This window comes from Tupaia chinensis, unplaced genomic scaffold, assembly GCF_000334495.1.
Source record: "Tupaia chinensis unplaced genomic scaffold, TupChi_1.0 Scaffold150288_1, whole genome shotgun sequence".
NCBI lineage: Eukaryota > Metazoa > Chordata > Mammalia > Scandentia > Tupaiidae > Tupaia > Tupaia belangeri.
In genome coordinates this window covers 874,205-888,272 of record NW_006210128.1, presented here as the reverse complement: position 1 = coordinate 888,272, position 14,068 = coordinate 874,205, and the positions used below count along the sequence as shown (strand labels likewise).

At 46.0% G+C, this 14,068-nt stretch overlaps 1 protein-coding gene across 1 annotated transcript in view; it reads left to right on the top strand.

Moving 5' to 3' along the window:
* Positions 1–14,068, top strand: part of DYRK4 (dual specificity tyrosine phosphorylation regulated kinase 4) — a 63,924-nt gene that overhangs the window by 17,275 nt on the left and 32,581 nt on the right. Inside the window, exons 5-6 of the mRNA XM_006172053.1 lie at positions 12,974–13,054; positions 13,975–14,066. Of these exons, the coding sequence (XP_006172115.1) occupies positions 12,974–13,054; positions 13,975–14,066 (173 nt within the window). The remainder of the gene's footprint in view (positions 1–12,973; positions 13,055–13,974; positions 14,067–14,068) is intronic.

Sequence of the window (14,068 nt, the reverse complement as noted above, 5' to 3'; positions counted from 1 at the left end):
CGCTTGTCTTCAAACAGGTTTAAGAGAGAAGTCTCCTGTGCGTTCCTCCCCATCGCATTTCACCTTGTTTATTGGCCCCTCTGAGAAAATCACTCTCTTGGGTTTTGCATCTATCATTCCATTGCCTTCCTTTATATATCTCTATACATACTGAAGTACTTGGAAAAGTCATGACATATTTTTTTCTATGCAACTTTTTCCACTGCCCAATATATATGGGGTCATCCCATTAAGTGTTCTTCAACTTGTTTCTTTTTGTTATTGTCTCTGCCATAGGGCATCTGCACTAACTGGAGAGAGAGAGAGAATGACGGAGAAAGGGAAAGTGAGAAATCATCCCCAGGGGAAATGGCCACGCTGCAATCCCTTCTTCTCCATTCTCCACTCGGGATTTTGGGCATGCACATGTACATGCTTGGTATGATTTTCAAGCCACCGGGTTCGGGACTCAAAGAGTGGTTGACCATGTTAGAGTCCAGTGCCTTTGCCACTACACCATCTCCTGGCCCTCAACTTACTGCGTATGCTCTGTCCTGAACAGGAATGCACTGGAACAGCATTTGACTGGCTTTTGCTTGCTTGATTGGCTGCCAGTCTAGTTGATCATCGCTTGTGAAGTGGGAGAGTCAGTTCTCCAATGTAATTATTTCTCAGTATTGTATTGACTATGAACTTTAGAATCAGTTTGTGCATATTTGTAAAATAACTTGCTGGGATTTTGATTGGGCTTGGCTTGAATCTACAGATCAAGTTGTAAAGAACTAACATCGTAGTGCTATTGAGTCTTCCTACTCATGAAAATAGAAAATAACTCCATTTACTTAGAGTTTTGATTTGTTTCATCAGAATTTTATAGTTTTCCTTTTGCACATATTTTGTTAGAGTTATACTTAAGTTTTTCAGTTTCTTGGGGGTGCCAGTGTAAATGACACTGCGCTTTCAATTTTAAATGCCAATTGTTCATTGATAGCATATAGGAAACATTTGACTTTCGTATATTGGCCTTGTATCCTGCAGCCTAACTCTAATTTTGGCTTGTCTTTTTCCTCTGTGTTAGCATTAAATAAATAAATAAATGTATTTAATTAAAAGTAGGTGAGTTTATGGTATGCACTTTTTGTCTTGATTAAGAAATTATTCCCTCATCTGAAATCCTAAAGATACAGATATTGCCTTCTGTTTTAGAAGTTTGCCTTTCATCAGCTCTGAAGAACTCTCCTCGTCCTGTTGTCGTTGGGTCCAACATATTCTTTCTCTCCATTTGAAACTCTAATAAGATGCATGTTAGATCTCACTTTATTGCCTTTGAATCTTTGACCACGTATTTCATCCTTTTTGTCTCTCTGTGCTGCTTGGCGGTAAATTTCTTCATACCTGTCTTTTCTTTTCTACTTCACTGCTTCTTTGCTGTGTGTAATATTTTATTAAGCCTATTTGTTGAGTTCTAAATTTCAATTATTATATATTTTTTATTTCTGAAGATTTTTTTTTTTGAGGGGTTTTACTATAGTGCGTGCGCTCGCCAGAAAGACAGAGACAAACAGAGACAGAAAGCAAGAAGTCATCCCCCAGGGGGGATGGCCATGCCACAATCCCTTCTCCTCCATTCTCCTCTTGGGCATGCACGCACACGCACCCAGCGTGAGTTTAAGCCACCGGGTCCGGTCAACTACATGGGAGTCCAGCGACATAGCGATTACACTAACTGCTGGTCCCAAAGATTTTCTTTTTTATTTCTGAAGTTTCTTACTTGTTCGTCTGAAAATCTGTTTCATCTTTTCTATGGTTTCCTATACCTTATTTACATTTTTAGTCTTTTTTATTTTTTAATCATTCTTTGTTCATAATAGATCACAAGTGTGCACACGAGAGAGAGAGAGAGCGAGAGAGAGAGAGAGCGATCACTACCCTCTGCAGGGTCTGGTGACTCTGCAATCCCCTTCCACCATCCCTCCAGCTGATTGATCCTGAGCACTCACGCACATTCCCAGTGTGATTTGGGCTGACTGGTCTGGGAATTCCAACCCCTGTGGCTACGTGAAATCCAGCTTGTTTTTAGAAGCACGTTTCCACAAAACTGGAGCTATAGTTTCTTTATGCATGTTGTTAGTTATTTTAAAGTTTTACCTGATCATTTATTTGGACTTGGGGAGGTGGGTAAAGCTGGTTCTGGTGTCCGTAGTTCCTGATAGTACATTCTCATAATACCTTATTTCCTTGTGTATGCATTTTGTAACTTCTTATTTTTATTATTATTATTATTACCTTTTTGCTATGAGGTTACTAGCCTTGTTTTGTAGAAAACTGAACCTGAGAGAGGATACGTGGGTTGCCAAAGTCACACACAAAGCAGAGCAAGAACTGCAGTCGAAGTCTGTCTGACTCCAAAGCCCACGTGCTTTTCTGTGTTCTGCGCATGCTCCCAGACCCTTCAGTGCTGAATGCTTCCCTAAGTCATCTCACAAGCGATGCCGACTCTGAACCAAGTGCCGCTCTTGGTGCCAGGATACCAATATACACAGCACTCATCTCCTTCCCGCACCAAACACACAGTCTGGGAGGGGACCTGAGCCTGCATGGACATGTACGGGAACTCACAGAGGGGACACAGAGTCCTCTGAGGACTAGAGGCTAGAGAACGTTTTCCAAGCCATTGGCGAATGTCCAGGGCTCTAAGTCCTGCTCCATCGACGTACCAGTGAGCCGCAGTGTCCTCACACGGCACAGTCATGGGACTCGTTATTCACATTTCCTTCTACGGGAATGATGCCCTGGAGTTGGGCAAGGCAGCTGCATGGGGGCTAGAGGGATGCCATTTCAGGCAGAAGGAAGGCACAGAATGAGTCCAAGTCAATGGAAATAGAACCGCATGAATCGTCTTTTCTAATTCTCCCACGTGATGCACAAATTTACTCCATATTAGAGGCCATTTAGATCTAACGTGTAGGATAAATGTGTGCTTTCGGAACGTTTCTCGTGTGTTAACTCTATCCAGGCTCCGTCAGAGTAAGAGCATGACTTTATTTTGAACCAGAGACCTTTGGAGAGGAAGTACTTTACAATCACTTGTCACCCAGTTTGGGGGCAGAGCGCAAGAGGTCAGAGGTGATCGGAGGATGGCAGCATGATATATTAAAAAGGCTCTAGAAGGTTTAGATTTTAGATGCAGGTTTGCTACTGTTCGTCATGTTATCTTGAGGAAGTCACGTTAATAATTTAGCCTCGCTTTCTCCATCTGTAAAATGAGGGCATTATGTCTACTCTAGATTCCCCAAGGTCCCTTACCGTCTTAGAATTTCCCATGCTCCATTGAACAGAGATCCGGAAGGTAAGGTGTCTCCCCACGAGCATGCACTAAATGCATTAGAAAACGTCTGCAAGTGTCTAGACTTGTAGGCTTGTGCTCTCGTCCTTCCCCAAGAATGGCCAGGGTCTTTGTCCTCCACCTTCTCCAAGGGGAGGCTGGCAGGTGGGAGCCCACTGAGGTTACTGCATCATGAGATGCAAATCTGGTCCTCCCAAGTGGCTTGTCAAGTTCATTCCACTAATGGGTCTCCCGAGTCCAGTCTCAGCTATGGGTGTAACCAAGAGGCGGCTCCTCCCTGTCTAGGCATCCCGGGCTTCCTCCTGCACAGCGAAAGGGCTTTCAGGGCAGACTCTGCTAGATGCCATGGTGGGAGAGAGCCCACGCGGTGCCTGCCTTGGGTCTTGTGGGAGAGGGTAGCCGTGGGTGCAGAACTCGGGAGTCATTCTCTTCCTCCCAGCTCTCTGCAACGCTCTGCTGGGTCTAATCATCTCACTTGTTGTGCTCTGTAGAATCCCCAAAGGTTTTCTTTCCTCTCATCATACCCTGCCCCGCGCTGATGCGTTTGTCTCAAACTCTTGGTTGTTCTGGCCTCTGGGAAGCCATGAGCTGATATTACAGAACTTGAGCTTCAGCTTCATCTGCCCATCCAACCACAGCCGGGCACTTGGGGATTTTTTTTTTTTTTTACATGGGGAGGAAGAAGACACACGGAAGAGCCAGTTAAGAAAATAGAAAATTAGCCTGTGAGGTGTGCCTGAGGCAAGATCGTCTGATGGAGGTGTGCTTTTCTGAGCCAGCTGGGTGGCACAGGGGCAGGGGACTGGGGTGGCCTGCTGCCTGGCCAGAGTCGAGTTGCTTTCTCTCCTAAACTTTGACAAATGAGGACATCCAGGGTTCTGTCCAAGGTAACAAGATGAACCGGTGCCTCTCGGGATTCCCAAACAGGCGCCAGGACCGTTCTCCTCTCCCTGTCAGAGGAGGGGCCAGACATACACTCCCTGTGTCTCCTGGCTGAACTGTTCAGAGCTTTCATCCAAGGTGGGGGAGCAGGTGCATGTTGGGGCTTGGGGCCTGGGAGCCCTGGGGAGAGGACACCAATGTGGTTCGTAGGACTAGGCATACCGCCCCTCTATGTACCTCTTTCCTCCACTCCGTTGTTGAGTTACTGGTCGGTAAACGTGATTCATAGTGGGAATGGCCCCCCACCTGACAGGGTGTGTGAGGCCCTTCCTTCCTAAAGGGACATCTCTCTGTCTAGCTCCTCAGCTAGACATGGATGCCTGTCATTCATTTGGAACAAAATATTTCCTCTTCCAGGCATTCTCTTCGGAAATGCAACTGCCATTGGGGGGGTGGTGGTGTATATTCAGGGGGCCTTCTCCTGTGGGAACTGGCTGATTAGGAGGCTTTCCTTCCCAAAAAAGTGGCCGGGAACAGGGGAGCACTGATCCTGTGGGAAGAGAAGCCATAGGAGTGAGAGCGAGGCTGCCTAAGAAAAGGGCGGGTGGCCAGATGGGAGGGGCTGAAAGCAAGGTTCAGTCATCTCCAAAGGGTGGCTTGGAATTGTCTCACCTCTCCCGGGACAAGCGCTAGGGCTTCCTGCTTCTCCCTCACCCCCTCCTTTCCTTCCTTCTCCCCTTCTTTCCATCCTTCAGCAGATATTTAAGTGCCCACTAACCTGACATGCATTTAGGCTTGGGAAGCACAGGGGAAGACCCAGGTCTTTCATCGAAGCGTCCTCTTGTCTGGCAGAAGGAGACGGAGGTAAAGCAACATTGGCCAGCACACTCTAAGTGCTGCGACCGGAGCGGGTACAAAGCTGGATTGCGGAGAGTTACAGCCACAAGAAGACATGTCACAGAGGCTTCTCGGAGAGGGTGGCTCAGGCTCCGGATGGGGGAAGAGGTGATGAGGTAGGGATGGAAGAACATTCCAAGCAAGAGCAGAGCAGGAGCACAAGCGCTGAGATGTGAAACAGAATGGTCTTTGAAAACGGCAGGCATTCCCAATGGCGAGGCCATAGGCCAGGGCAAGGCTTGGCAAGGGGCGAAGTCAGGACTTCTATGCCTGGGGCATCACTAGGAGATTTAGGCAATGTGGTGACATGCTTGGATGCTCACATTTGCTTTCTAAGGCCGCTCAGGGAGCAGAGCAGAGGGTGGGCTGGGGAGGGGCTGGGGGACCTGCTTCGGAGACCACTGCATAGGAGCTCAAACTAGTGACACGGTTGGCCAGGTTTTCAGGGGGGATCGTTTTTCTCACACAACTATGCTACTCAGCATAGGAAATCATAAGTGACAATTGGCAGGTCTGAAAAAGGATTCTCCCTCTCGCTCCCCCAAGTGAGAGGGTTGCGTTTACTGCAGTCAGTTTGTGTTGCTTAATATGGATTTGCAAATGAGGCCCTTCCCTGTGACATCATCTAAAGAGGCAGCCTAAGCTGAACCTACCTAACCCCTCCCAAAGGATGATGACACTTAAGACCCAGCCTGAGACACCGGAGGGCGTCCCTGCCCGGCCCAGGCTCCTGTCACCACAGCATGGACATGACATGGACAGAGGGACACTCCTGAGGTTCCAGGGCTGCTCGTGGAGAAGGGTTTGACCTCATGGAGGGAGACAAGAAGAATGATAAGGAATTAGAAAGGACAAACATTAATGGCATGAAGGAAAATACACATTCAGAGGTAGGAGGGATTCATCCCACATTGGAATGTGGCTCCCAAATCTGGCTGCGCAGAACTCTCTCAGGGAGTGTTTTTAAAATACAGGTTTCTGGTCCCCACACTGGGAGGCATGGGCCAGGTGCCCTTCCGTGCTTAGCGGCTGCTGCGGGGTGCTGGGTAAACGTGTCCTGGATGAACGCGCCTCCAGGGGCCATTCTCACTCTGCGGTTCCTCATGTTCTCTCTCGGGCTTTGGAGGCAGGAGGGTGTTGTTGCTGGAAGAGTCTCTGGGGCAGGAGGAAAGGCTGAATGACCAGGACCAGATGCAGAACAGTTCGGCACTTTTGCTGCTATTTTGCATAAATACCAATTCTCTCGCCTTTCTCCTAACAGCTTTTAAATGGAATTCAGCACTCATCTTCCGTTTGAGAAAGATGAGCTGTTTTTTTGCAAAGCAGTGAGATGGAATTTGTCCTGTTTTCTTGCTGAGAAAACAAAAGAAGTATGAGAACCCTCAGAAAACAAACACAAGAGGTGAATGAGGGACCCGGGGTCAAGACTTGAAACTCAAGGCCCCTGATCAACCCTCTTGTGACATATGGCTGCAAGGCCCTGTCCTAGCATGGCAAGCACAGCTGGGGAGCCAGCGGTTGGGAGGGTCCCACTCACGGGTGGGTCTCAGTGTGGGATTCAAGCTGCGGTCGGCCATGTGGGAGAGTCCAGTGCCTTAACCACCACGCCACCTGCTGGCCTGTGGTTGTCGTTTCTACACTCTGAGGTTCTGGCAACCTGGTCCCTAGTTCAGTTTCTCAGACAGAGGGCAACCTGCTGCTACCATGTTTTCCCCTTTCACATCACACCAAACCATTGGTAGGTATCTGTCATGATATGCTTTGCTTTAAAATAACGGTGTTTTCAAATGACAAGAGAGTGCGTGTTGCTATAGAAATTTCAGAATATAGGATCTTCACGGTCCAGTTCTGCCTGTGTGGAAGGCCTCTGAGAGCTGAGATGAACACACGGGAGAACCAAACAGGCTTTCCCTGACACCCTGCCTATCTCTAGGGCATGCCAGAGGCTTCATCCAGCCACCGCCCAGGCCTGGGTCTTGGACAGTTCAGGAAGCACAACGACCTATGCTCTGGGCCCCTTTGAATAACATTAATTTTTTAAAAGAATTATTTATCTTATTTATCATTATTATTATTATTGAAACTTGCTGCAGGGCACGTGCACTCACCAGAGAAAGACAAAGACAGAGAGAGACAGCGAGGAAGCAAGCCACCAGGTCTGGGACTCGAACCACGATTGGCCATGTAGGAGTCCAGCACCTTAACCACCATGCCACCTGCTGGCCCCAATAACATCATTGTTTATACAACAGATTCTACATTTAGATACAGAGCTCAGGATTATTAAATAGATTGCTGTTGTTTTGGCTTAGAATATAAGCCAGTATTTCAGACAGTGAGAGATCAAAGAGCAAGGTCGTGAGAGCTCACTTTCTTACGGAATAAATTGTTAGGCCACTGTGAATGTGGGTGACCACACCCTCTTCCTCCTGTCTCCTGGGGATGCCTTGGTAGAATGAAGTGAGGTTACAGGGCATTAGGTGCCTCTTGAGGAAGCTACGGACACACAATCTGGATTCATAAACTTAGGCAATGTACTGGTATCCAAGGATGGGGTGTGGGAGTGCAGAAATGGAGAAGCCCCCAGTCAAACCTGGGGAAGCTGGAACTCTGGCCTGGTAGCATCTGGCCGTGAGCTGTCTTACCCTAGGTTGCCAGACAAATATTACAATTTTCTGTGTGGTCCTCATGATGTGGCAACGGTTGGGAATCACTACACTACGGCTCTTAGACTTGGCTCCCAGAGGATCAAGGTGGTATTCAATGCGCACTCCTGGGGGTCACTTGAGTAAGTCTTACAACAGGCCTCTGGAGATTCATCCTGCCCAGCCTCCTGTGCTGTGTCCAGTTCTGCGAACGTTCATCAGGTGCTTATGCAGATGCAGAGCTCCCTGCTTCTCAATGACTCCCATGCCATTTAAGGACAGCTCTGAACTTTAGACCAGTAGTTGGCGTAGTGGCTATGTCACATGGACTCCCATGTTGACTGTGGTTCGAGTCCCGGACCCAGTGGCTTTAACTAATGCCGGGCACGTGTGCGTGCATGCCCAAGATCCTAAGAGGAGAATGGAGGAGAATGGAGGAGAAGGGATTGTGGCGTGGCCATCCCCCTGGGGGGGGGTTTCTTGCTTTCTGTCTCTCTGTCTCTCTCTTTCTGGCGAGTGCACATGTCCTATAGCAAAAACCTCTCCAAAAAAAACAAAACAAAACAAAAACTTTAGACCGTTCTTCTTTTTATTGAACCAAAAGTACCTCCCTGTAATTTCCACACTTCGACATGATGCTGCCCTATGTCTGACTGTGAGCATTGCAGAATAAAATCAATACTATATTCTAGGTCACCGCCCTTCTGACGTTGCCCTTCCTCTGGGAGCTTATTTTAATAACACAATAGAGTTTATTTCTAGAATGGTTTTAGAGTTACAGAGAACCTGAGCAGATAGTACAGAGAGTTCCCATGTCCCACTCTCCCCCTGCACCAGTTTCCCCCATCCGCCATGGTAACGCCTTACATTAGGAATGATGCACTTGTTATAAATAAGGAACAGATGTCGATGCTTATTGTTAACCATACTCCATTCTTAATGCAAATTTCCTGAAGTTTAACTTAACGTTCATCATCTGTTCCAGGATCCCTGTCAGGAGACCACATTACACTTAGTTGCCATGTCTCTTTTGGCTCCTCTTTTTATAAAAAAAAATTTTTAGGGGCCAGCAGGTGGCATGGTGGTTAAAGTGTTGGACTCCCACATGGCCAACCATGGCTAGAGTCCTGGACCTGGTGGCTTGCTTTCTCAGTGCCCCTCCCCTCTGTCTCTCTGTCTGGTCAAATTGAAGAATAATAATATTTAAATTAAATAATTCTTAAAAAATGTTTAATATTCTACTTCTTTTCTCTCGTTACATTAAATCATTTTATGTTTTATACAGCATACAATATGGGTTTTCAAAGTATAAATGCATTATATGTCAAGGTAATATTACTGAAGATATTACTGTACACAAGAACTTTGCATTTGTATGTCTGTTAAATGCTGTTTTTTCCCCCTCCTGAGTCCCTCCTTTCCACACCCAACTGTCCACCCCCCTCCTATGCTTCACTGGGGCAGTTTCTCAGACCTTCCTTGTTTTTAATGACCTTGACAACTTTTTTTTTGGAGAGATTTTCGCTATAGGGCGCGTGCGCTTGCCAGACAGACAGAGACAGACAGAGAGACAGAAAGCGAGAAATCACCCCCAGGGGGGATGGTCACATCGCAATCCCTTCTCCTCCATTCTCCTCTCAGGATCTTGGGCATGCACGCACACGCGCCCGGCGTGAGTTTTAAGCCACCGGGTCCGGGACACGAACCACAGTCGACTCCGTGGGAGTCCAGCAACATAGCCATTACGCTAACTGCTGGTTCCCAATGACCTTGACAATTTTGAGGAGTGCTGGTCAGGCATATTATAGGATGCTTCTTGCAGGATTTGTCTCATTTTTCTCATGAGGTGATGGGGGTATAGATTTTGGGGAAAGCATGCTGAAGTAAAGTGCCATTTTATCGCATCACATTAAGGGTGTATCTTATTGGTGTGATTTGTGACCTCTGAGGCTGACCTTGATCCTCTAGCTGATTTCACGTCTGTCTGGTTTCCTCACTGCAGAGACTCTTTTTCCCCTTTCCAGACTATTCTTTTTTGGAAACCGGTCACCCTGAACAGCCCACACTTAAGGAGCGGAGTATCTGCGTAGCTTATAAGGAATTCTTCCACGGGGCAGCTTTGCCGCTTCTCTTTCATATGCTACTTAACTTAGATGAGCATAGACTCCTGGGTATTTATTTTTACGGGAGTTATAGTCCATTACCACTCTGTTGTCACCAGAGCTTTGGCCATCGACTGCACCTCTACTCCTTTGACGTGGCCCCACCAATGTGGGTTTTTAGTTTTTTTAGTGCTCTTTTCCTTTCATGAATGGCAAGATGCTCAAAGACTAACCTTTATCTCTTGCTTTTTACCTAGAATCGGTCAGTTCTCCAAGGAGCCCTTGTTCCCATTACTGCAGAAAGATATTAGAAGCCAAAATCTGGGTGCTCAGTGTGCTTGTTTATACTGGAGTGTTATTTCTTTTAGGCGCTCTCAGCTGACAGAACAAGGAAATGTGTGTGTGCGTGTGTGTGTGTGTGTGTGTGTGTGTGTACGCAACTAATCTATAAATAGCTCTATATGGAGTCATCTGTGCTGAGTGAACCATCAGACCTAACAGTAATGTTGATTTGACCATGCTGATCTGTGAATTTCTACCCCAACGGTCAGAAACCTGTTTCCTATCATTTGTCATCCCTTGCTTATTGTTCGTTCTAGTACACACGTATGACAGTATCAGACCCATCAACCCCTCGGAAGTTCTGTCTTGTGTTTTCCTCTCTCCGATTAAATATCCTCATCTCCTTGAACCATTTTTGGTTCCACCTCCATCAGTGCTTCACCTTGTTCATCTACCTTCAATTCTGAGTCCCTGGTTTTCCTGTTTGATGGGAAATGAGCAAAAATTGCTCTTTCCATTTTGCGAATGAGGAAAATGAACCCTAGCAAATGTTTACCCTTAGCAAATGCAAGTCACTGGTTTAAGCTCTCTACACATGTTAGCTCTCTGAATCCTCACAATAGCTCCACGGGCTGATACTGAAATTACCCCACATTACAAGAGGAAACACATTGAGGCTGGGATTCAACGCACAAGGCTGTGACTCCAGAGTGCATTCGCATGGACTAATTTATACCCCATTGCTGCTAATGGGGTCTTTTGCACACTGCTTGGTACATGTAATCCCAGCCATGTAAACTGTCATTGATTCACTGTTGCCCACAGAGTAAATACCAAGTATGTTAGCCTTGCTTTCAGTGCTTTCTACAATCTAGGCCAACCCCTTGTTCTGGCTTAACAGCACAAGCAGTGGAGACCCCAGAGCAGGCCCGGACACTTGTTCCCCCTAGTGAGCATGCTCTCTACCTTTGATCTCAGTGGAAGCCCAGACTAGGCACCACCCATTCCACCAGGGCAGAGTGCATATGCAGTGGCCTCTTTCTTCTTTGTTGACACTCACTGTTCATACCTTTTGTTTAGTGGGTATTTAGTCTGGGTTGTATTTTGTCAATACACTTTTTATTTATTTGCCTAGTTCCCCACTACATCCTCAAGGCAAGCTTGTCATTATTGGTGATGCTTATGAGAGTTAATCCTCACAAACTTACTGGATGAGAAGTTGAGGCTCAGTAAAATTTGCGATCACAGTATTTGCTCATGTGTCATCACCGTTCACTCGGTAGACACCAGCTCCTGCATACAGCACGCATGCGCGTGTTAGCCAGTGTTTGAGGTCATGGCCTCCGCTCTTCTAAGCAGTCTTTGCTCCCTCAGGCCGCCTTACTCAAAGAGGTCAAGATGAACTATTGTAAATAGTTCCTGTCATTACTGCTCTATGGAGGTGTGCTGCATAATATTAAGTTAAAATGCTGTGCCCGTTTCTTTTTTCTTCTCAGGTTTTTTGTCACAAGGTATGTGTACTCACTAGACAGGAGAGAGACAGAGAGAACAAAAGTGAGAAATCACCCTCCCCTCCAGGGAGGATGACCACGCCACAATCCCTTCTCCTTGGTTCTCCCGTTGTGATTTTGCACACACTCATCTATACACCCATCATGATTTTCAAGCCAGTGGGTCCAGAACTCATTGTGGTTGGCCATGTGGGAGTCCAGCACCTCAACCACCATGCCACCTGCTTATAACAACATGGCCAACTATTGTAGAGCTGGACCTGACCTCAGCTGTGTCTCATGCTTACCCAAACGTCCTTCAGCTTTCTAGGGAGGGTCTGGAAGAAGGAGGAGAACCCCTGGGTTCTGCTTCAAAGGGGGAACCTAGACTCAAGCTGTAGCCTGTTGTTTGCAATATACAAATATATAATTTTTCTCTTTACCTTAATTTTTAATCTCGTCCCAAACAATAACAACCATGAATAACTAGTTTAATATGCTGGTTGCCATTTTTCAAATGGATATTAAAATAGATGAATAACACAGATAAGTGTTTGTGGATGACACAGTTATGTCACATACCACCATGGTGTGCCTGCCACTCTTTGCATGCACCGTTGCCGTATTTTTCCTTCCCAGCTTTTCTGTTGATAGATGTGAAGTCCATTCTGATCAGATCACTGGTGTTGGGCTGGGCACCTATGTTCTGGTGGCTTTCTCTCAGGCACCTTTGGAGACACAACAAAGGTGAAAATAGCAAGGGCAGGGCTATGGACATTTTCTTTTCTAAAGAGCAAGAGCAGCTCACCTTTTATTCTTTCCCATAACCAGGGATTCTAGTTAAGTTTTCTTTTGGAAGAGGTCAACAGGTGGCATAGTGGTTAAAGTGCTGGACTCCCATATGGCTGATCACAGTTCAAGTCTCAGACCTGAAAACTTGCTTTCTCACTTTCCCTCTCTGACTCCCTCTGTCTCTCTCTGGTGAATTAAAATAATAAATAAATAAATAAAAATTAAGTAAGTTTGAAAAAAATATTTCTTTTGAGGAAAAAAAAAGAGAGTTCTTTTGATGCTTTTTTTCCCCTTAGGTGTGAAGTCATAGAAAAAGTCAATCCAGGATTAACACTTGTGGAGTGAACTTCTGTTTGAGTAGTCATTTGAGTAGTCATCCATTCATACATTGCTTGAGGACTTCTTTGAGCTTTTTCTATCTCTTCCTACCCTTGAGGTCAGGAGAGGTGGCTTCAAATGTACCTTGTTTATTGAAATGAAAGAAAAGGAATGTCTGGATAGCTTGGGATGGAGGGTGCCACATCAAGCTCTCTCCTGATTCTTCTCCCCTTGATCCAGGTTGAGAGTAAGCCTTTGGTTCAAGTTCAGAAGTCACCTTCCAAGACCAAGAACCCCAGAATGACCCGATATTTGCGTAAGGTAGGAAGTGATGGTTAACGCCTTTTCTTTAAGAGAGAATGAGGACAGGTGAATGGCCAAGATAGTTTTTAATAGATATTTTTCGTCAACACAGCATAACATGAAGAGAGCACGCTATCACTATCCCCATGCCCCATCTCCACACAATTTTAAATGTTAATATTCATTGACAAACTACCTCTTTTGTGATCAATCAATCAATGAATCAATAAATGCAGGGGAGCAGAGATCCAAGTCAATAATGTAACCACATGGCCAACTACTGTTGGAATCTCTGCCCCAGCAGCTTGAAAGACACGCTGGATATGTGTGCATGTGTGCCAAAAATCCCAACAGGATGGAGGAATAGAGGAGAGGGGATTGTGCGTGTGACCATACCTCGATGTGGGTGCTTTCTTCCTCCTCTCTTTCTCTCTGGCAAGCACATATGTCCTCTGGCAATTAAAAAAATAACATAACCGTAAGAGAAATGGGAGCTTATGTTGCACCAAAGAGGGTTTGCATTACATAGAAAAACTGTCCCATGTTAAGCAATTATTGAATAGAACGGTAATAACAGTGACGAGCACTATGGAATCTACGTAAGTTGCCTCGTTTACCTCACAAAAGCCTTATGAGGTAGATCCCATTTTTGTCCCCATGGTAGCAATGAAATAACTGAAGCTACAGAGTCAATGCGTCCTGCTCAGGGGCTACATGCAGTAAGTGGAGGAGCAGGTGTTCAAGCCCAGAACCCAATCTCCTTGATTACTCTGCTGCCCTGAAATCTGCTTTTTTTTTCCCTCCAAGAACTTCAAGAATAGGTTAAGGCCCAGACTTGGGTTAGGCACATCTTTGTTGTGAGAGAAGGCTAGAAGAAATGGCCTAAAGACATTTCTTGCCTGAGGCTTCTGTGGTTTATCCTATTTTTCCTCTCGTAGAATACAAACACCAGTTTTACCGCACTCCCTTTTGTGGATACCAAGGGGAAGAAGAACATGGTTAACTTCCCACGTATCAGCAACAAAATCCTGC